The sequence below is a fragment of the Aedes albopictus genome, chromosome 1, assembly GCF_035046485.1.
Source record: "Aedes albopictus strain Foshan chromosome 1, AalbF5, whole genome shotgun sequence".
NCBI lineage: Eukaryota > Metazoa > Arthropoda > Insecta > Diptera > Culicidae > Aedes > Aedes albopictus.
In genome coordinates, this window is record NC_085136.1 from 141,732,468 (window position 1) to 141,757,092 (window position 24,625).

The following is a 24,625-nucleotide window of genomic DNA, read 5'->3' on the forward strand; positions in this document are numbered from 1 at the left end:
GGCTCTCTCTGGAAAAGAGCCACGGTTCGCTCACTCACTGCACGGATCCGGATCTTTTGAACGGGTCCGGATCTGATTGCCCATCTCTAGTACCTATATTGTGTGTTGAAGTCGGCTACGAAGTCATTGTTTGTTTCTCACAGTTGGCAGTAGGTACACGGTGGGAAATTATTCGGTCGATAGGGCGCCGCCCTGAACAGCTATTCTAATAGCACTTCAGCTGGCTGGTTTCACTATTGCAAACGATCTGTTGGTTTTCGTAGTCGAAACTCAAGTGGGGAAGAGATCGCTTTTTGATCTTATCGATCGCGTGATCTAATTAGGGGGACAATGGTTTAATCTCCTTATAGGCGGTTCTAGCTATCTCCCATACTCCAACACGAAAATGTACACCCTGAAACGAAAGTACACAGCGAATGAGTAACTTGCGAAAAGACAAAGGATTTTTCACTCATATTTACGTACACTCAGCGAAAAAAACTAGCGAAATTCATCAAAATACCTTATGAAAATTTGCTATAACTAATTCTTATGGATGCCATAAGAATACCTTATGAAAATAGATCGTGCTTGCTATGACGAATTTCATAAGATAGACTTATGAAAAGAACAAAAAAATCTTAAAACGATGCAGACTGGATTCGATCCATGAACGTCGGGATCACCGAGCCCGTGTTTTATCCACACGGCTACCGACGCTTGAGAATACCATGTTGCTAAACATGAATAAAAGCTAAGCTGTGCGATGATTTTACGTCATAGCGTGACCTTATGAAATTCATCCGTATCATTATGAATTATTTAAAGACCGTTTCATAAGTTTGACCTTATGGAAATCTTAAGGTTATTTGGCTGAGTGTACGACTGGATCAGCACAAAAAATGTGCTGATCCGGTGTTACACAAATTTGCGTAAATTTTCACACAAGTTTGCATGAAATCTTTTGTCTTTTCGTTCGCTGCGTGAAAGTTACTCCTTGCTCTGTGTACATCGATCTTTCCGTGTAGGAGGCTGGGAGGAAATTTTCTCCTCATCCCGAAAGAGTAAAGAGAGAGTCTCATAGAGCGGAGCCGTATTTAATCTTAGAACTCGTGAGTGCTACAGTTTTCGCCTTTACAGATAGGTAGCGCTTTTTTTTGTATGCTGGCAGTTTGAAATAGAAATGATATGAGATAGGGTTTACGGGACAGGAACATCGTTACAGGGTAAGGGAAGTATTTTGGACGCCCTTAGGAAGTGGATGAGCAATTTAGCGAAAAAGAAGTTTTTCACTATAGAACATGGATGATTTCAGTAGGCATTACTTAGAGCAGCATGTGTTCTGTCGAAAGAGACCAACCAGAACTCAAAATTGTTGTAGTAAATACAAGAAATATCAAAACTCCTGAAGGATCTCGGGCTTCTATTTTGGACCACCTGATTTTATTTTGGACCACTAAGTGAACATATTTTGGCCCACCTAATTGAATTTTAATTGCATGATGAAATGAAGGCACCTCAGCAAAACTTTATACGTAGTTAAAACTACGTGAGTATTCCAACTTTTTTTCGCTTATTGAGGCAGGGAATGTTTAAAAATTTCGTAACGTTAAAAAATGAAGAAATTTTGTTGCAATCGCCAGTTTTTACACATTGTGGTATGATGTTTCATGAAAAATTGTTATGTGAAACGTGAATTCATTATTTATATGCCATAGTTTTTGCATGACGATGCACGATGCATACATTACGTAACGCTCCTTTGAAGTGTGTGAAATTCTAGTGATTTTGTTAAGGACATTCCACACATATTGCAATGAGTGGGAAGGCCATAAAAAATAAAGTAATTTCAATGGTACGTAATTTGTCAAATATGCATTAGATAACACACTGTCTCAGTCATCAACTAATTGCCGAGAAGGATAACTATTCTAAACTGGATGATGGAATACCTGAAATTTTTAACTTGGCGAAAAGTTGTTAGAACAAATCGAACCCATAACAATCATTGTATAATAACCGTATAATACGTATAGGCGGAAATAAAACAATATTTTCTGGAATTATTTATTACACGCAGTCTTGTACTCATCGCACGCGGTTGAAACCAGTTGAATATATTTTAAGTAATGCAAATACGAATACTGTCCATAACATGAGATTTACCTTGGTACACAATTGACTGACAGATGGATAAACGTGTGAAATAAAAATTTGTCTTGCAAATGCAATATGAGTTAGCGAGAAACCCGCTAATAGTGCGATCTATTGTTGGACGATGTTATCAGATATATTTATCACATCTTACTTCTTGAATAACATATGATGCGGTGCAGAAAAAACGGGGACATACAGGCAGTGCCTAAAAAGATCAGCCCAATGAAGTTCAATCAGTGCGAAAACGCACACAAATTAACGAATGCAGTCTCCCACCAATATGACACAGAGAATGAACATGACAAAAAGAAAGCAAGACAATGAGAGCGACGACGCCTCGTAGTGTAATCAACTGTAGCTGAAGTTCTGTTTTGATCCTCGGTGAGTATGAATACGATTTTTTTTAATTGGAAATGACTTTTTGTGATTTTAGGCTATTTAAGGCACGCAAACGTCGATATGTTGCCCTAATTCTAGTAATTAAGTGAATGGTTTGCACCAGCAGCACTTTTTGCTTTTAAATCGTGCTTAAACCAAAATATATCAATTGAAGATGAATATGCTGACTTTGAATATCAGTCCGTGGTAAAAATTCAGCAGACAGCGAGGTAATGAATTTTTCATCGCTTGAACTTCAGAGAGTGGCGCAGGGGTTGTCGAGGCGATAATCAAAACAAAAACAAATCTACGACGCAAGAGCCTCTGGGCGTCGGTTGGGATGACAAATTAGGACACTGCATACAGGCTTAAGTGGTATAAAGTACGGCTACAGTGACAGACATTCATTTAGCCGAGGCCCAAAAAATTTCAAAAAAGTGTCAGAAGATCCATTCAAAAGTTTTTATGATAAATTTTTTTTATAGTAGTGATAGTACATCTAATACAAGGGCCCATATAGCCGAGGCGGTAAACGCACGGGTATTCAGCATGACCATGCTGAGGGTGACGGGTTCGATTCCCGGTCGGTCCAGGATCTTTTCGTAAAGGAAATTTTCTTGGCTTCCTTGGGCATAGAGTATCTTCGTGCCTGCCACACGATGTACACATGCAAAATGGTCATTGGCAGAGGAAGCTCTCAGTTAATAACTGTGGAAGTGCTCATAGAACACTAAGCTGAGAAGCAGGCTTTGTCCCAGTGAGGATGGTACGCCAAGAAGAAGAAGAAGAAGTACATCTAATACAGTTTTATGGGAACATTTGACTGAAACAAAAACGAGGGTAAAAACCCTTCAAATGTAATTTTTTGCCTAGACATTCGTTTAGCCGAGGTAAATGAGAATTTGATTCTCTATAGAATAATTGTAACTTTGTGAGTATTTTTCAAGCATATACACCATGTTCTTTAGTTTGTAGCATGTTACCAAGATAATTGACTTTCAAAGTTTATTTATTTGTAAAATTCAGATAAATATTACAAAAATTGTCCCGATAAAGAGAAACGATGATAAATACATTTATTTAGGAAATCTATATATTGTAAACACTTAAATGTAAGCTATAGTGGTTGTTTTGAAAAATGACACGGGGGAGCTACATGGTGATTTCAAAAGCGTTTCAAAGAGTTTCAGGATTATTGGTAATTGTTTAATTATTGCATACAATGTCACCAGCAGAGAAATTCAGAGGCGCATTGTGGCAGGAAATCGTTCTTACTTTGAACTCCGCAGAACTCTATGATCGAATAAAGTTCGCCGTAACACGAAGCTAACCATCTACAAAACGCTGATTAGACCGGTCGTCCTCTATGGGCACGAAACATGGACCCTACGTGCAGAGGACCAACGCGCCCTTGGAGTTTTCGATTGGAAGGTGTTGCGTACCATCTACGGCGGAGTGCAGATGGAAGACGGGACTTGGAGAAGGCGAATGAACCACGAGCTGCATCAGCTGCTGGGAGAACCAACCATCGTCCATACCGCGAAAATCGGGAGGTTACGGTGGGCGGGTCACGCCATCAGGATGTCGGATAGCAACCCGACTAAAATGGTTCTCGAGAGTCATCCGACCGGTACAAGAAGACGTGGAGCGCAGCAAGTTAGGTGGGTCGACCAAGTGGAGGACGATCTGCGGACCCTACGCAGAGTGCGGAACTGGAAACAAACAGCCATGGACCGAGTGGAATGGAGGCGGCTACTATGTACAGCAGAGGCCACCCCGGCCTTAGCCTGATCGGTAAGGTAAGTAAGGCTAACATCTAATGTTTCAAATGAACGTTGAGAAAGAATGTTTTAATTGATTTTTTTCTTACTGAAAAAAAAAATACAAATCTTCATTATTTTTTTGGAAATTTTGCTCAAATTTAAGGAGATTGGCCTATATAATCAATAATATCTCAAGTTCTACTATGTTGATGCAAAAATTATGTTCAGATGATCGAAATATATTATATTTAGCTTTCACTTTTTGCAAACAGATTGAAAATTCGTTGACTGCAACGCAAAATAATCGAAGTTTAGTAAATTCCATATTTTCTAAAACAGTAGAGCTCAATTTTTAGGTAAAACTCAAAAACTGTTCGGCAATAAAAAATTTTGAAGGACGATCTTGATATCAGAACATAATTATGCATCAGAAACTTTGGTCTTTGATAGAAGTTCATGACTTTCGTTTTTTTGTAAACTAGTGTTATAAAACAAAAGCTCATACAAAAAGCATTTACTTATCACAAACATTGCTTATTTTCATTGAATCTGCAGAAATATATTGCAAATGCGTCTTAATTTTTAACCACATTCATTGTTGACATCATTTATTGATTGAGGCACTCCGGTCGATGAAACCTGTAAAGCATGCATCTTACTTTCTTAAAAAATAAGAGAGCAGATGTATGCACTGGTCGAAAGATCATACAAGATTACCTTTGTATGGATCCCCTCACATTGCTCAATTTATGGCAATGAGAAGGCGGACTCTCTCGCAAAGGTGGGCGCACAGGAAGGTGAGATCTATGATAGAAGAATTTCACACGATGAATTTTTCCATTTAGTTCGTCAGAGTTCTCTTCAAAGTTGGCAACATGATTGGCGAGATGGCCAACTGGGACGGTGGTTACATTCTATTATTCCTAATGTTTCTTTGCGAGCGTGGCATTACGGTTTGGATGAAGGTCGAGACTTCATACGAGTGATGTCAAGACTTATGTCCAACCATTACTCGCTAGGCGCGCATTTGCATAGAATAAATCTTGCGTTCGACAATATTTGTACTAAGTGCGGTTCCGGTTATGATGACATCGACCACGTAGTTTGGCAATGCTCGGATAATGACGCCTCCAGAGCTCTACTATTGGATACCCTTGAGGCCTGAGGTAGACAACCCTTTGTTCCAGTAAGAGATGTATTGGGAACCCGCGATCTAATATATATGCGGTCCATTTATGAGTTTCTTCGCATGTGTTGTATAAAGGTTTAATTTCCCTGTGTTTTTTCGCTTCAGTTTTTTTTCTCTGTGTTTTGTCCTTTTGTATTTTGTTCCTGGCCATCCGGCAGATGAGAATCCGTGACAAGCCCATGCCAACACCAGAGGCGACGCCAAAAGACAAATACCTCCCGGATGTGCTATAGCAAACCCTGAAACCTTATCCTGACCATGCCTTTCCTTAAAAATTATGTGACCCGCTAACCTCGAGCAGCCACGAGTACCCTGGCCTCCTCCCAATTCTAACCTTGATATAAGAAAGCAATATCGTTGTATGTTATTGAATACAAAAAACGAATCTCGGCTTCGTAAAGCGTTGAACGCGATTGAGCCATAAATAAACGAACTATAGATAAAAAAAGACATCATTTATTAGAAAAAAACGTCTAACCTAAAATACAAGTAATTCATGCAAGAAACTTTGTGTGCCGTTTCTCAAAATGTTATGCGTCCAATGCATATTATTTCAGCCAAAATGAAGTCTAGAAGATATAGGGTGCGATAAGAAGACGTGATAGTCTTAATGCGGTGATTTATGCAAGTGATACCATCATATTTCATCAAAACAGTCGTTCAAACATCGCTTGAAGTCGTGATTTTTTGAAGGTTCGGTGCTTTTTTTTCTGATAAAAACGTTATTTCCCATAGAATTCTAACCTGCACTCGTTATGATATTTCATTAGGGAACGTCCATAAATTACGTCACGCAAAAATCGACCATTTTCAACCCCCCTCCCCCCTATGTCACACTTTTTGTATGGGACCTCTGAATTTCTTGTATGGGTCGTCACACTTTGCCGAACCCCCCCCCCCCCCTCAAAGCGTGACGTAATTTATGGACGTTCCCTTAGAATCTTTTGAAGCACTTCAGATGCAAATAACTGCAAAAAATATTAATTTGGAAACATTTTCAATATTTATATGGAATTTATGAAAAATGGATATGGTAACACTGCCGAAGCGATCAAATTTATAGTTTTCAAGTCGATTTATAATGTCGGTAACCATCTAAAATGTTTGTGTTGAACATGTTTTGCAATTTGATATCTTTTATCAAATAATTCCTAAAAATTTTCATGTCTCGGCAAATTTCCTATTTTTTGTGTTTTACTGAAAACAAAAAAAAATATTAAAAAAAAGGAATAAAAGTTTTTACAGTTGCGAAAAAAATAGAAAAAAATATGCCTTGGCTAAACGAATGTTTACCACTGTATAAGTCAAGCTACACGACACTGCGCTATTATGGATACGTATCCCGATACGTATCTGAGAAGCAAGCTCTGTTACAGTTTGGAAGTAACGACAAAGATAATAAACACAGTTGTGGCGGGAAACATTGTTATCGGAGTACAAACCGCAGAGATCAGTGCAATCTTTCACTCGCTGTCGTGGTACAAATTTTGATATAAAGGAGCATGAATTATAAACTGTTGCAGTTATTCACTTCTATAGCTCTCAGAAAGCGATTGACTCTTGATTGCCGCAGAATGAAAGTGACCATTTTAATTATTATCTGTGTACTTTGTGCAATGCACCACCATGAGGCAACGAAGGTGTCCAACAACTGCTCCAACTGTCCTGTCTATTCGAGTGACAGTTTTGGCTACGAAGTTCTCATTGGAAAGCTGGAGCATCTTGAGGCTAAATTGGATGAAAGATTTACCAGATTAGAAAAAGTTGTGGATCACAATTTGACAACCGTGATGGATCGTTCGTCAGAAATTTTACAGATTTGCCAGAGTAGTGCCAGTAGTAGTTTAGTATTCAAATCTTGCGCCGAAAATCCTTCATATGTATCAGGAAAGTACAAGGTACGTCCATTGAGTTTCGAGGAACCATTCGAGGCGTATTGCGAACAGGAAGCATTTGACGGAGGATGGATTGTCGTGCAGTATCGCTTTGATGGATCAGTTAACTTTCACCGGAATTGGACTGAATACCGGAACGGATTCGGAAGTCTAGATGGAGAATTTTGGATTGGGTTGGAGAAACTCCATCGTCTTACAAAAGGTGGTGACCACCAGCTGCTTGTAGAGTTGAAAGATTTCAATGGGAATTACAAATTCGCACGATACGAAGAGTTTGTGATTGGGACTGAAGGTGAGAAATATGCATTGAAGAAGCTGGGAAATTACAGTGGAACCGCCGGAGACTCATTAGGATATCATAAAAGCAAACCATTTTCAACAGAAGATAATGATAATGATGATGCTGATGGCGGAAATTGCGCTAAAAAATATAAATGCGGATGGTGGTTCATGGAGTGTTATTACTGGTATGATAAATTAAACTCTAAAGTGTATGTAATATTTAATATGTTCCTATTTTCAGTAACCTCAATGGATTATACAAGAGTGTTAATGATACACTTGGTCTCACCTGGTATCGCTTCAATAAAAGTTACAATGTATTAGCTTATTCTCGAGTTATGGTTCGTAAAACTAAAAAAATGTGAGACCTGTCCGTCACTGCATATATAAATACAGCATTTCAACTGCCGTACTGATATGACTGTTGCTGTTTGCCTCTCAAATAGAACAAAAATACAAAACAGAAATACAGCTGTAGCTCCGCAATGGATCGGTAAAATAGGCAAAAAAAATATCTGAAAACTTTTTGATGTGTGTTTATTATTTTTACCGAATTTCATTAAAAACGATACATTACTTTTAACTGTAGCTCAAGCTCAAAAAGACGTGCATTCAGGCATATTGTACAATCATGATCATTTTTCATTTGCGTAACGGTTGATTCTTTTCCACTACAATCTACAATCCGCTACAATAAAAACGGACGGGAAAGTAAGTAAAACTTGGCAAAAATACATTAAAAAGACTGACAGTTAATTATTTGTAGCTAGAACATCGAATGACGGTTGAAAGATTGAAAAATCTACATGACGAAAAAACGACCAAAAACTCGGTAATGTGTTAATTGTTTGTAAAGTGTCTTGTAAAACGAAACTAATTATAATGTTCCGAATAAATACAGATTCCTTGAAAAAGATCCGGTACGGATCGAAACGTCGGAGTAAGAGAACATAAGATGTTTTTGATCTCACAATCGGACTGAAAAGCCAAGAAATTCTCCAAAGCTACAATCTAAATTACAGTGAATTAAATGATGAAATTTCGTAAGTAGCTATGATACACATGCAGACACTTTCTTGCAAAATTCCATCAATTTTGATCAGTGTTGATGTGGTTGAGAATTTGTATTTTTCATATACCATATGCCTTTCCATAACTAGCGTGTCGTGGTTGCTGATAGCAATTCATTTAATTCAAGATTGTTTCATTACATTCCAGACTACTGTGATCATTAATAAACCATTCCAAAAAATAAACATAGTACAGTATATTTTTTTGCGTAAATTGAGAACACAAATAATGTGGAAAGAATGTGCATTTATTGGGCTTTGAATTCATAAACAAAAACGTAACATTAAAAACGTTGTTTCTCTGGCAAATTTTTGTCTTCTACAACAAAAGTGAAAGCCAGGTCTACTCTTTCCTCGACCCACCAAACAACATACCCATGGTTGCCAAACCCTTCATCTCTCCGAAGCCAGCAAGAAGGTACTGCTTCAGAGAGAGGCTAGTGCGCATCGCACCCTCAAGGTTAGGTGGGTAGCCTGCAGCAACGAACATCGATGACTCGCTTTGGGAAGTCCACCAAGGTAGCATGCTGGCGCTCAGCCAATTTCCCAAGTAGTCCTTACCACTCCCTTTGTCCTCGGAAGGCGGGCAGGGTCTACCACACGCCCGTTCCAAACTGTTTTGCAGACATCATGAACTGATACCTACGTTCAACCAGATCTGACCTGCTGAAGGCAAGGGTATCACTACCCTTCAGGTCCTATCAGCTGCACCAGAAGGTTGCTGGTAGTAGGGTCTCCACCTGCCCCAGCCCTTACCGTGGATCCCTTTCCAACCGCGGGCTCGGATCCTACACAGTAGACCGACACCACGAGAGCAACGCTACCAGGACTTCCTCTCCGCGGTCACTTAATCGCTGTAAGGGTCGATTTCGACCGCAGGGCACAGGTATGACCTACGAAGCCGACTACGAACCCTTGGACCACCTTTTGTACCGCATCTGAACTAGCCATTATTCAAGTCTACGCGTGACTTCCTCTGTATCTCCAGGGCGAAGTGGGTGATAGCCGTTGAAACGTCATTCTAGCCAAACTCAGCCCTACTCATCCTCTGGACCAAATTGTCCGGAGTTGTGTCCTCCCCGCATGTGGCACGCATGCGGTCACGCATTGTGCGAAAACGCGGGCACTCGAACAAAACGTGTTCCACCGTTTCCTCTAAACCATTGCACACTAGGCATTCGGGTGAATCCGCATGCCCGAAACGGTGTAGATACTGTCGGAAGCAACCGTGATCGGAAAGGACATGTGTCAGGTGGAATGTAACTTCCCCATGGCGCCTATCAATCCAACTATCTACCCTCGGTATCAACCTATGGGTGCACCTTCCTTTGCTGGAAATGTCCCACGCGCGCTGCTATATGCCTCTTGTGCCGCGCATTTCGAAGCACTACATGCCCTCACTGATGAGGATGCCGATAGGCACCATAACAGTAATGACGCAGAGAGCGTCGTGTAACTCGGTACGGTACGCGCTCACAACCCTCAGACACATAAGACTGTAAGTACTTTCCATCTTCCGTCGGTAGCATTCAGTACTTAGCGCAGTGCTCCACGCTGGGCCTCCATACCTAAGTATGGACGTAGCGACACTAGCCAGAAGCTTGCGCTTACTGGTGTACACCGCAGAGCTATTGAACATCATCCGGAGCAGCCGAAGGTAAGCTTATCGTCGATCATCACGCCCAAGTGTTTGACGGAGCGCTTTGACAGGATAGTGCACTCGCCTACACTGATCTCCGTCTGCTGCTCCGACTTCCGGTTGTTACCAACCGTCACCTCAGCCTTGTGGAGAGCCAGCTCCAGTTTCTTGGACCGCATCCACGCCTCCACAACCTCGATCGAGTGGGTAATGGACAACTCCACTTCTTCGGCCGTAGACTTCGAGCGTAATCTCCACTCCCACCGAGAACTCTAAACTCAACACCTCGTCGAACATGACATTCCATAATACCGGACGCAGGATGGAACCTTGCAGGACTCCTGAGTTTATGTGATAGCACTTCCGATCCACCTCTGTGTCGTAAACTAGTACTCGATTCTGGAAGTAACTTCCGACAATCTCGTACATTTACCCCAGCATCCCCAGACACAGGAGCGCATCGGCAATAGCAGACCAACTGGCGCTGTTAAACGCGTTCCCCACATCCAGAGTCACTACTGCACAGTAGCGAATCCCCTTCTTTTACGCTCGAGTGCTTTCCCGACGGTTTTTGTAACCGTTAGGATAGCGTCTACGGTCGACCTTCCCTTCCGGAAACCGTACTGGCTACTCGAGAGACCATTTACACCCGGTGTACCTGAACATTCTATTGAGGATGATCTTTTTGAGCACCTTCCCCACCGTGGTCTATATGCCGACGGGTCTCCGGGTGGCTTTTGGCAAAAGAACCAGGCTTCCAAGGCCTCTTCCAAGCTTCTGAGAAAACTCCCTTGTCCAGGCATTTCTGCATAGCAGACCTGAACATCTCGGGAGCCTCTGCAATAGCTCCTTTAAAGGCCAGGTTCGGAACTCCGTCCGGGACTAAGAGAATTTGCTATCCGCGCATGTTCCACATCGGTGACCCTCTCCTCATCGCCAGTCCCAGTCCCTGGCTGTCCTATACGAAAGGAGGCCAAGGACTAGGATTATGGCGCGGAAAAAGCCCCTCGATTATCCTCTCCCACATCTCTGGAGATTGCTCTGTAGGAATCATTATACCTCTCATTTTGGCCATCACGATCCAGTAGGCATCACCCCACGGATTCGTATTGGCACTCTGACAGAGACCCTTAAAGCAGGACTTTTTGCTTGCTCATATTTCAGTCTTCAGCGCAGCTTTTGCAGCGGCGAACACCATCTGCCGTTCGTTTCAATCTTCCTCTGATCGTGCTCACTGCATCCGCCGCCTATCCCGCGCAGGTCCGCAATCGTGTCGGTCCACCAGTAAGCCGGTGGCCTCCCATTTCTAGGGTGAACTCGCCTATACATGGTCGCATCACACGCACGTGAGAGCACCGCTACCAGCTCGTCGCCGTCTAAACCGATTAAGTTTCGCTCACGGCGGAGCGCCTCCCTAAATACCCCTTCGTCGAAGTATGACGTCTTCCACCTGACACCTGACAATCGCCTGACAAAGCAGTTGCTGAGCTGCATCACAGTGGTTCAGGTTCAGCTGCGTTACCTGCACTGTGATTTGTTGTTCACTGCGGCTTTCTTGAAGGCCGGGCACCTTGGACCACCCATCGGATGTCTGTTGTTAGAGGATTTTCCGGTACAGATCATGCAGATGGGCGGACTCATGCAGTTTTGGGCCTTATGACCTTCCGCACCGCATCGCCTGCACAGTTTGCGCCTGTCGGGGCCTTTGCAGCTCCACGACTTGTGTCCTGGTTCCAGACACCTGAAGCAAACCTCTGGTGGCTCGTGGAATGTCAGGTGACATACACACCAACCCACCTTTATGCTCCCTACTTTAACGGGCTTTTTGACGTCCGCCACAGGTAGCTGAACCAAAGCTGTCTGTGTCCCTGCTGGCCCTTTCCGTAGCTTAACGGCTGCGGCGACCACCTGCACATCGCACTGTTGCTGCAGTGCCGTGACGAGCTCTTCCACTTCGGTGATCTCATCATCAATGTCCTTGACCTTCAGAGTCGCCTCATGTGTCAGAGCCCTCACTTGCACACCCTCACCAAGGACCTCTTCTGTCAGCCTCTTACTGGCGGCGCCCTTGTGCTCCTTCTGGCGCTTCAGCTCCAGGATCATCTCGCCCGTACGAGTACGTCTAATACTGCGTACGTCGGCTCCAAGACCCTCAAGCTTGGCGTCGCTTCGCATCATCTTCAAGACGTCCGAGTACTTGGACTGTTCCGCCTTGATGACGATCGCGTCGCCTTTCTCGCGCTTGGCACCTGCCCTCCTACGCCTTGGCTTGGCGTCCTGCGCTACTACCTGCGGATTCGCCTTCTTCTTCCTCTTCCGCTCTACCTTCGTCCAAGGGGGGTCCTCCCCTTGGATCGCCCTACTCTGTGGCTGTTGAGGGCCCACCAGCGGTCGCAACCCCTTGTTCCCATCGTTCCGAGACGGGCCAGCCTTTTCAGGCCCACCCTTCCCAGCTTTCCGGGAACCCTGGCTGGGGTCCGACCTTCCGGCATTATTACCGACTTTCGGGGTAATGATTCGCCTTGCCTTGCGGGCACCGCCAGACAGCTCCTCGCCTGACGGTTGCCTCGCCCGCTTCTGCGATTGCTTGCCCTGTTTTTCGCGAGCAGTCACTTCCGCCTTATTCGGACTTCCTCTCAATTGCAGGCTCCGCTGCTGCAGCAGTCAGCAACGCGAGTGCCGCGTGCTCTTGCTTGGCATCGTCGATCAACGCCCTAAGTCGAAGCAAGGCCGTTTTCAGGTCCTTGCTTATGTTCGACTTAGTGGACGCAAAGTCGATGATTTTGCCAAGCTGCTACTCAGCCACCTCTATTGCGGACCGTCCTTTGAATTCTCGGTTGACGGCCCTCAACAACCACGCTCCGTCCATAACCTCCACCGGCTGGCTTGCCGGGAAGTGGACTGGAGCACCGACGCTTGAGCTGCGTACGCAACTCCCAGCGCCTATCTCCTTACTTTTCCTTGTCGGAGATCTCATCAACCCGCTTCTTGCGAAGGGGTTGATCCCACCACTACTTCCATCTTGGTTCTGATTTGTTTTATTTGATTTCATGATTAAATCCCACGAGTAGCACGGGAAAGAATGTTCACCACACAAGAGCCCTGCATTATCGCGGTAAAGGACAGCTAACTGTGGGAGGGGGGGGGGGTGTGTAGGTTTCCAGGTACCCAGGTACCACAGGCTCCGTTAAAGATCGAGCATCTTTTTCACCCCCTCGATCACTCATTCCTCAGCACGGGTCGCTTGACACCTTGAATTGGGGTTAGTAGTCCTATTCTTAGGCGGTGACTACGCGGCTGAACCGGGTGGATCCGGGTGGATTTCATACCTGCCAAAGGCTCTGCCTATTCCAAACCTTCGGCAACACTCCCTCGATCAGGCATTGCGGCATAGCAGATCTGGCCTTACTATGCTAAAGAATTTTTGCAACCCCTGCAAGTTCCTAATTGTAACTCTTGCCTCATGGCCTATTCAAGTCCCCGGTGATCCTACGAAAGAATGCCTAGGACTGGGAGTATGACGCGGGAAGAGCTTCCCCATTTGTAGGGCATGGTAATGAAACGGCTCCTATAGATAAACTAAATGTGTTCTTGAACAGCGTTTTGAATAAGCATATTGATCAAGAATATTCGGACGTTTACAAACAGTAATAAATCATCAGCTCCGAGAAACAATTGAACTGACGCGGCTGTTATGCTCGAGCCATAGTTTCCAACAGCAACATTTCAATATTCCATCCATGATTGCCCGCCATCACGTGAAGCCAATAAATCAACCTTGAAAATTGGCACCATGCCGCAACGTCGATTCCGATTGTTGTTGTTTTTTATGCTTCCTCACGAGCATCACGAGATTGCGGTGGTGCAGCTTCGACACATTCAGGTCATCGCTTTGGATGCATATAATTGCCGGAGAGGAGCATGATCCCGAGCCGGCTGACGACACGACCTGATGGCTTTGATCGTGAACCGACAACCAGGAGAGTTTCATTTCTTCGACGTAGAGCTGATCTGCGACAGAATGCAATGCAAGGAATGCAATTGCTTAAATCGACCCTTCAACGGATGATAAACAATGGATATCTACGATGAATGATCACCACGGCTTGTGTTGCGTTCGATGAATAAGTGGATAGATGGATAGCTGGATGGATGGCAAGAGTGAAAACCAGGTTAAGTTGCAATTGAAAGTGAGAGCGAAGTGGTGACGGGATATACAATGGCTGTTGAGCACGGCGCGGAATAGGAAGGTGCTCATCGTCTACGATGTTTCCAGGTCAGTCAAGGGCCCTTATCGACGGATGACGCCGAAAACATGTCTGTCGTTTGGGCGTATGAAATGTGTCTAAAAAGGTGAGTTGTTCCGAAGTGCCCAGAGTGCGGGAATTGGTTAACATTGACTTCAGCACCAACGTCGCCGGACCTTGACTTCGAATGTTGCTGGTTCTCCATGTAATGGGAGGTGACTCATCTGATACTATCGATAGCAAAGAAAACAATCAATTGAAACCACCCTTCCAACTAATAAAACATTAATTTGCTGTAAAGCTGAGTGAACATATGACCATTTAGAGACGTACGTATATCACAAACCATTGAGCCATAAACTAGAGGGCTTTGATTTATTCTTTTGTAATATGCACACTCATTCACAACAAAGTCTCAGGTCTGGTAGTCAAATGTACCTCAACCCCACCTCTGCTGTAACCGTAGTGATTGAACCTTCTAAAGTAGCAAGTATCATAGCAGGTATACTATACCTGGTATAGGTAGAAACGCGTGGTGACGATGTCTGAGAGCTGTCTAATCGCAACGCGTTCGGATGGCTGGCTGCGTGCGTGGTTTGCTTGTGGAACTTATTAGCATTCAACAAACAAATTAACCATTTGCTAGCTCATTTGAGGGTTTCGTCATTTCATTGCGCGTTCAGTTCGTTCTACCAGCAAGCAGTTCTTGTGCTTCTTGTTGGTTTCGTTCCGACTTGATGGTGTTGTTTTATTTGATGTATCCGCCTCGGATTTGGATTTCTTTGCATTGGCCTACCAGATCAAGCGTGACCAGCAGCCAGCGGGGCGGGAAAATGGTGAGCAACAGCAACCGCGTGGGAGTAATGTACTGTGACCGGCAGATCGAAAGGTAGGCTTCGAAATGGTTTGTAAGAGATAGTGCCTGTCATGAATGTTCGGTGTTGCATTGCAACTTATTCTGAGCAAATTTGGTTTTGATGGATAGTCCACTATTTACAGAAGATTGATTATTGCTCTGAATAGCTTGAATAAGATTTTGGACATATGTATTCAAAATGGATTCGCACTCTGTTGTAATTATTTCAACTCATAACATGTGACGCAGCATTCATTAAGTAAAAAAAAATACTACGCCGTCTTAAACCAGATGTTGCACAGACTAAACCGATCACTTACATGAGACAATGGACAGCACACGAAACACCCAGTGCAGTGGTCCAGTGGAGAATTTTCCGTTTGACGAAAAGTTTTCACCGACTGGTGCAGGAATCGAACCCACACTCCGAGGCTTACGAAAAGACCAGACGATTGACGCCCCTAACCGTACGGCCACGAAGCCCACGAAATTTTGAATCCTTTTCTATCAACAAGCAACAATTGACCATCGACCTCTATAAATAAACCAGTTTCCTATGACGGCTCCTCGAAAACCCATATCGACACAACAAACTTAGTGTTGACATTGAATCCGATCATCTCCTAATTTGCGATATCTTGCTGTGCAGCGCCAGGGTCTATCGACAGGAGAAAATCGGACGTTGCATTGAAACACGCTGACTTGAAAACGCAGTAGTAAATAGATCATTTTTAGAGGAGCCGAAGAGTTTGAGAGGAAATATGGATCATAGATTGAACCATCGTCATCATCAATGTGATGTAAATAAGGTGAAGCGATCGTTTCGTAATACACTAAAGTTTGCTTGTGTTAGTCCACAGTTTGCCGTCCTTCATAGTAACCTAACCCACATTGACAACGAACTGACGTCATTAAGTTTGTTATCAAATTTTCACGAAATGGCGTCACTCTTAAAATGATGAAACATAATTCACACAAAAGTGTAAACATAGTTTTTATTTTATATGTACACGGCTTATACTTGTTGTAACTGACATAACCTTTTTATTTTCAATAATGCTTTCATAAAACACTGTTGGAGGTTCCAATAAATGTCGTAATACATCTTCAATACTGAAAATAAGACGACCGAGCAAACCCGTAGTCGGATTAAGCTTTGTGCCAATTATTTCAAATTTCAATTGTCACTCCGCTTCAGTTTCCAAGGAAGACCTTACAACTGCTGCAACCTGCAATGACTCAGCTAGTATTTATCAAGTGTCGGACACGCCACCAACAACTTGGCATCATTCATATAGAGTTGGATGTATTATCCGCGTTAACACTGCAGTTCCATCATTGCAGGAGATAGAAGCAGCCACTCGCTACATAAATTCAAACAGAACCCCAAGAGCCAATTCGCATATTAGTCGCTTCAAGTTGACTCTGTTGTACTGCAGTTGCTCAACTACCCGGGTAGAAGAATATAACTAACGAAGATCAAATTTTGCCATTAAACATGAATAGCTGAATGGCAAAATTTGTTATTGGTCTGTTGGGAATAAGAGCTAAAAGAACAAAAATAATAACTGACTTTGTACCGGAAAATAACTCAATAATAACTAATTTTGCCCTCATAAGAACAAACCAAGGACAACATATCGACACTGATTCTTCATTTGGGCCTAACTGACATTTTCGAGTTCTCTTCATCGATCCTCTCTTTGTGTTATCACAGAATGTGTATTGAGTTTTCCAAAGATTCTTTGGTTGAAATGCGAAGAAGACGACTACATGTTGCTATAGAAACAAAAAGAATAATGATTTTGTTTGTTTTGATCAAGTTATTAGCGAAAGAGAGAGCCGACGAAGAGAAATCGATCAAGTCAGTTAGGCCCTTTTGAAAAATCATTGTCGATATTTTCAAAATGGAGAATAACTGAATAAGTTATTATTGAGTTATTTAGAACAAAATAAGAACACAATAAGTTATTTCAAATAAGATCATCATGATTGTAAATTTTGTTCTTATGATTGGAAAAAACTGTATTGTATGTTTAGAAATGTTTTGTCCTTGGTTTGATCTTATAATAAATAAAAAAACCCTAATCAATCCACCTAGTGGTGATGGTGCCTTTCTCGTGCTTTTAAGTATCCTTTCAACAAAACTCAAGCGACATGTTGATGACATTGACATAAATACAAAATAAAAACTGCTTGCTAAATCAACTCAATATGGATACATTTTATATTAGCATTACATCCAATATTCGGAAAATATAAGACAACGATCCAAAATTCAAACCAAACAAGTGTCATGAAGCCGCAAAATTTTGAAACGTCATTTTAGATTTTTCGGTCATTATTTTTTGACTCCGGGTATCTACCCCAACTAAACTAAACGCCATCTTGAACATTGAGACACCATCTTGGATATTCTGGTATTCATTTTTGGACTCCGTACCTAAAATTACATGAAATAATCGCCGTATTGAATTTTGGCATGTCGTCTATGATTTTCTGGTGATCAGTTTTGGACGAAGACCGGCATTCTTCCCCATTCCAATTATAGTCATATTGCAGACCTTGTGAAACAGCGCACAGCTTGGGTTTTCTGATCACATATTTTGAATTCTGGACATGTTTCCATACAACATATGCCCATAATGCAAGAATTCAAAATCCTAAAAAAAAGGCGCTAACTTGAATACGGGGCATTATCATGGATACTGGTATTTCATATTAAATGAAATCTGTACGGATGCTCAAAAATCTGTATAATACAGATTAATCTGTATATATGACATCCCTGGTCGTATGTATGGGTTTGGTTCATTTTTATATATGGCAATTTTCGGTGGGATACCCGGATCTGATTCCATGACACTAACGGTTGTCCCAAATCTGGTCTGAGATTATTTTATTGCTAATTCTTCACCTTTACCCAACCACCGCGATTTGATATATCGCATGTATGGGTTTGATTCACCTTTACTTTTAACTATAGATAGTAGAGTAAACATAGATCCGCGGACACCGCTGACTAAAATGTTTCAAGCCTGTAAGTAGTAATTTTCAAGAGTGTGACGGTTGAATATGACGTCATGCGCTCCATTGATGTTGTCCAAATCGTGACGTCATGCTCGTTTGGATACAGATTTTAACATTCATCAACACGGATCTAACTTTGAACCACTTTCGAAGCCACAGCCGAACCCACAACACTACCGGGAATCTAATGTGGTCTGACCCTTTTTTTCCATCTGGTTGTCGTGGTTTGATGTACCGCATCCATGGGTTTGGTTAAATTGTACATTTTACTACCTGGATCTGATTCCGAGTAACTACCGGCTGAACCAAATATGGTCTGACACTATTGTCTTGTTAACTGTTCATCGGTTAACCAATAACGCTGCAAATTGAAGGTGTCACATGCAGGGTTTGACCATTTCGACGGGACTCTCGGAACCAATTCCGGAACACTACCAGTTGTCTCTAGTGTGATCTAAGGCTATTTTCTTGCTAAGTGTTCATCAGGTTATCGCTAAAGCCACGATTTGATGTGTCACATACCTGGATTTGATTTACTTTTAAATTTGGCCTCTTCCGGCCACTCAAAACCAATTCCGAAACACTTGCTGTCCGTTCATTAGGTAATCGAAAAAGCCGCTATTTGATGTGACGCATGTATGGGTATGTTGGGCTCTTTCAGATTTGACCACTTCTGCGGGAGCCCCGGAACCGGTTCCGGAACACTACTAGTTCAGATATGGTCTGAGATGATTTTCCTGCTCATTGTCCATCAGGTCATCGAAAATGCCGTGGTTTGATGTGTCGCATGCATGGGTTTGGTTCAATTGTATATTTGGCCACTTCCAGCGGGACGCCTAGATCCGGTTCTGGAACACTACCGGTTCAGATATTGTCTGAGACTGTTTTCCTGCTTATCGCTCATCAGGTTATCTAAACTGCCGTGGTTTGATGTGTCGCATGCATGAGTTTGGTTCAATTGTATTTTTGGCCACTTCCAGTGTGACGCCTACAACCGGTTCCGGAACACTATCGGTTCAAATATGGTCTGAGATGATTTTCCTGCTCATTGTCCATCAGGTCATCGAAAATGCCGGGGTTTGATGTGTCGCATGCATGGGTTTGGCACAGACAAACAGACATAACACTCTGATATTTTGCATCATACACCGATTTAACGGTCTATTTGAAAATTTGATAGTTGGCCAACTGACCACCCGTGGCGCTCGCATCGTTTTTGCTCGAGTTTGACGTTTGCCCACTACCGCCACCTAGTTGATGGTCGGCCAAACTCAGTCCTTTTAGCATTGGGCGAACATGTTTCCGTGACTATGATTTGATTCGAAAAATGTTCGAAGTGTTACGTCTGTTTGTCTGTGGGTTTGGTTCAATTGTATATTTGGCCACTTCCAGCGGTGTGCCTAGAACCGGTTCCGGAACACTACCGGTTCAGATATGGTCTGAGACTATTTTCCTGCTTACCGCTCATCAGGTTATCGAAAATGCCGGGGTTTGATGTGTCGCATGCATGGGTTTGGTTCACTTGTATATTTGGCCACTTCCGGCGGGACACCCGGAACCGGTTCCGGAACACTACCGGTTCAGATATGGTCTGAGACTATTTTCCTGCTTTCCGCTCATCAGGTTATCGAAAATGCCGTGGTTTGATGTGTCGCATGCATGGGTTTGGTTCACTTGTATATTTGGCCACTTCCGGCGGGACACCTGGAACCGGTTCCGGAACACTACCGGTTCAGATATAATCTGAGACTATTTTCCTGCTTACCGCTCATCAGGTTATTGAAAATGCCGTGGTTTGATATGTCGCATGCATAGGTTTGATGCATTTTCATATCTGGTCCCTTCCTGGGGTACTGTTCCGGAACACCTAAATGGCCATATCTCCGGAACGGCTGGACCGATCCAAACCATTTTCAATAGGAAACAATGGGACCAGATTCCGCGTCGAATGAACCGTCGGTCATTGAAATCGGTTGAGGTTTACTGCCAAAAAGTGATGTGAGTTTGTTTTGTACACACTCACACATACGCACACACACACGCACACACATACACACACACACACACACACACACACACACATACACACACACAGACATCACCTCAATTCGTCGAGCTGAGTTGATTGGTATATATGACTCGACCCTCCGGGGCTTCTATCAAAAAGTCATTTTTGGAGTGAACATATAGCCTTTCCGGTACACTTAGTGTACGAGAAAGGCAAAAAGCTATTATTTACTTTTTTCAAGAACAAAGTGAGTTATTATTTTTTGTTCTTTTAGCTCTTATTTCTAACAAACCAATAACAGAATTTGCTCTTCATCAATATTCTATTTAAAATAAAATAAATACTAAATAACTCATTAATAACAAAACAAGTTATGAATGCAAAATATGCAATAAAGATGTTTTTTTACTTAGGATGCTCAGAATAACTTATTTTGTTATGATTGCATATTTATTATTTAGTTATTTATTGTTATTCAATAATAACTCAGAAATAACAAATTTTGAAATGACAGATTTTTTTTTTCTTAGCGAGTTATTTAGTGTTATTCATAAATAACATAAGAATGATTAAATGAGATATGATGGCAAAATTTGTTATTATTTTGTCCTTGGTTTGTTCTTCGCCTCTACCCGGGTACTGCATCAATTTATTACGCATTATATGGGAAACCGGGAAATTTTCGGTCAACTGCATGCGAGTCTCTGTGAAGGTACCAAAAAGGGGTGATCTGACTGTATGGGATATTTTTCAGAAGCTCCTTCTGATTTTTTTGAGGATTTTTCAGGAATCCTTTTAGAAGTATCTCTGTTGTTTTTTTCAGTAGTTCCACAAGGAATTCTCCATGAGATGTTTTTGGAATTGCTTTAGCGATTCGGCAATTCTCCCATAGTTATATATTTTCAAATTCCCGCAGTCTGCGACTGGTTTACAGAAATAATTTTGATGTGTATCTGATTTTTGAGGGAAAACTAAGATTCGTTCAAAGTAACATCTAGACATCTAGAGTCATTTGTAGAAGTTCTGAAAATCTTTATCCCAAATTGCTCCGAAAATATATTCAGGGATTTCGCCTTGATTGGCTGAAAAAACTTGGCGTATTTAGATGTGATTTCCAATCAACTTTTGCAATTTAATCCATGGTTTGACAGTCGCTCAATAGTCCGTTTGTAATTAAAAACATTTTATCATACAAACATGCTCAAGTTCGGAGCCTTGAACACTCTGTTTTTACGCGATGAATGTGTTCGTGCTGAAAAAAAATCACGTGGCTTTAAGAAATCGTGCAAAAACATAAAAACAAAGAAATTTTTTTATTAGATTTGCCCTTCACATAAAGCTAAAATCGCATTAAAAAAGATCGCTTCATTTCGAGAAAATCGCGTAAAAATCGTGCGAAATAAAATCGCGTAAAAAGTCACGTAAAAATGAATTTAGTATATCTCAGCTTCCTCTTCTTCAATTTTGCTTTAATTTGGAACCAGATCTAGAAGTATCTGGAATTTCAGAATCTCAGAGGGTAGTTCTAAGACAAGAGCAAGCTATCCAGGGTCGATTTCATATAACTGGAAACAGAAAGTTTGTAGCAAGTGACTTCATATGACAAACTTCTACGTCTCACTGAAATATATAATAACTTAGTCAAACAAGTCAGTAAGCCACAATTGATGGTTAGAACCTTAAGCGTATTAGCAGATTACAGAGTTTAAGTAGAGTAGTTGACATAAATAAGGACTACAACAATATGATGTCCATGTTGAGCAACTGTCCGATCCAATGACTTACTTGATATTTATGTAAGGCAGGAATGTGTACATACTGCCCGAGAAGTTCGCAAAGAGAAGAGTGTTCAAACGAGGTATTGCCTGACCAGCTCTAGGTGGCAGTTCGCCACTTTTTGCAGGCCGGGATGCCCCGACGTGAAATACATAAATAAAAGAGGAAGAAATCTGCGAGATTACAAGTGGGGCCTACGACACCGAGGTAGGATATTCCGAGCTGCCCAGAGCCGAAAGAAATTAGATGCTGTTGTTTATCCGTGCCTCTCAAATGATGGGTCATTTTGAAGTGCGTTGGTGATGTCATGTATTCTTCTCAGATCCTCAAGAACTGACCAGTGGCTTATAATGTGCTCAGATGCGCAGCGTTCCCCTCACAACTCACCATGTTTGCTGAACTCATCTGTACCGGTGGGCTGCAAAACGGTGAGTCGATAAGGAGAGCTCTGGTCCTCATAAGTTCTTACCTCATGCTTCCACTGGTCAAGCGACGACAAAGACCGCCAGCTAAGAGTTGTGTGCTTGGCTGGTAGTGCATCCTGGGCACTGTTGTCTTTCTGACTTCAGCTAGATTGAGGAGGTATGACCCGAGCGTCTGTTCACCAAGCAGGTGCGGCTCAAACAGCGTCTGTTCTGGCATCCAGCGGCTGAGTAAGAAACGCTGCACCACGCCCAGCTAGATCCAAGGTGGTAGCCCCATCAGCGTGGTCGTCCCAGTGTTGGCCCTCCGGCAAGACAGGAGTGTTGGTGTAGGCCCAATAAGCCACCCGTAAAAATCCCCATTGCGAATAACATATGTATCAGTAGGTCGGCTCCAGAGGCACGTTCTCCTCCATTTGGGAAATTTGTGCCATTAGATCTGGAGTGGACTGGACAGAAAGTGTGGAAAAGCGGGCATCGAGCGGCAACCTTCTACCAAAGCTGTGGCACCACCAATGAACTGAGAACATGATTTATAGTGTTGGGCAAGATGCAACAACGTGTGATCGGGTGGCAGCCGATCAACGCAAGGATGTGCATGTTAAGAACTAAGGGCCGTTTCTTTAACTACAGCATCATCAACGTCCACTGCCCACACGAAGGGAGACCTGATGACGAGAAAGAAGCGTTCTACTTACGCGCAGCTAGAGCAAACATACGATACTTGCTCGCCGCGTGACGTGAAAATCGTATCCGGCGACATGAACGCGCAAGTAGGAAGGGAGGAAATGTACAGACCGGTAATCGGACAAAACAGCCTGCACGCCCTATCGAATGATAACGGCCAGCGATGCGTAAACTTTGCAGCCTCCCGTGGTATGGTAGTCCGAAGCACCTTCTTCCCCCGCAAAGGTATCCACAAAGCCACCTGGAGATCACCCGACCTTCAAACACAAAACCAAATCGACCACGTTCTAATCGACGGTAAATTCTTCTCGGATATAACCAATGTCCGCACATACCGCAGTGCGGACATAGATTCGGATCACTACTTAGTCGCTGTATGCATGCGCTCAAAACTTTCGACAGTTATCACCACTTGTCAGATTCGAACGCAACGACTCAACATCGAGCAGCAGCGTTGCGTAGAAGTGGCTCAAGATAACGCGCAGCAGCTAGCAGTGACCCTTTCTAAGGAAAATCAGCTTGGTGCAGCTCTTGAAGATGACTGGAGGGACATCCGATCCGTACCTCGGTTGCAGCACTAGGTTTCGCAACTCAGAATCACAGAAACGACTGGAACGACGGCGAATGTAAACAGTTGAAAAAGGAGAAGAATGCAGCATGGGCAATGAGAATGTTGCAACTCTGTACGAGGGAGAATGAGGCACGTTATAGACAGGCACGGAACTGGTAGTACTCATTTTTCCGGAAGAAGAAGCGCCAGCAGGAAGAACGAGATTGTGAAGCGATGGAAGAGCTGTACCGCGCAAAGGACACACACGGGAGTTCTACGAGAAACTGAACCGCTCGCGCAGAGGCTTTGTGCCACAAGCCGACATGTGCCGAGACAATGTGGTGGTCGAGAGGTGGCGACAGCATTACGATGGACATCTCAATGGCGACGTTGCAAGTACCGAAGGAGGCATGGTAACATATCTAGGAGTACATGCGCAGGACGACAGATTTCCTACCCCTAACCTCCAAAAGATTGAGTAGGTGGTTGACCGGTTGAAAAACAACAAAGCCGCTGGAGCAGATCAACTACCAAGCGAGCATCCAAAATACGGTGGAAAAGCACTGGTCAGAGCATAACACTGGGTCATTACAAAAATTTGGGAAAAGGATGTTTTACCGGAGGAATGGGTGGAAGGAAGGACCTACAAAAAGGGCGACATTTTGGATTTCCGGTACTATCGCGCGATCATACTTCT

General features: G+C 43.0%; 2 protein-coding genes across 7 annotated transcripts in view; one reads left to right on the plus strand and one right to left on the minus strand.

Moving 5' to 3' along the window:
* Nucleotides 1-24,625, minus strand: part of LOC109400927 (fibrous sheath CABYR-binding protein) — a 92,529-nt gene that overhangs the window by 51,637 nt on the left and 16,267 nt on the right. The gene's annotated exons all lie outside the window — the stretch shown is intronic.
* On the plus strand, nt 6,484-17,403 carry LOC109422815 (fibrinogen-like protein A). Its single transcript, XM_019697699.3, has 2 exons — nt 6,484-7,828; nt 7,885-17,403. The coding sequence occupies exons 1-2, from the start codon at nt 6,969-6,971 to the stop codon at nt 8,006-8,008; spliced, it is 984 nt and encodes a 327-aa protein (XP_019553244.2). The 5' UTR covers nt 6,484-6,968; the 3' UTR covers nt 8,009-17,403.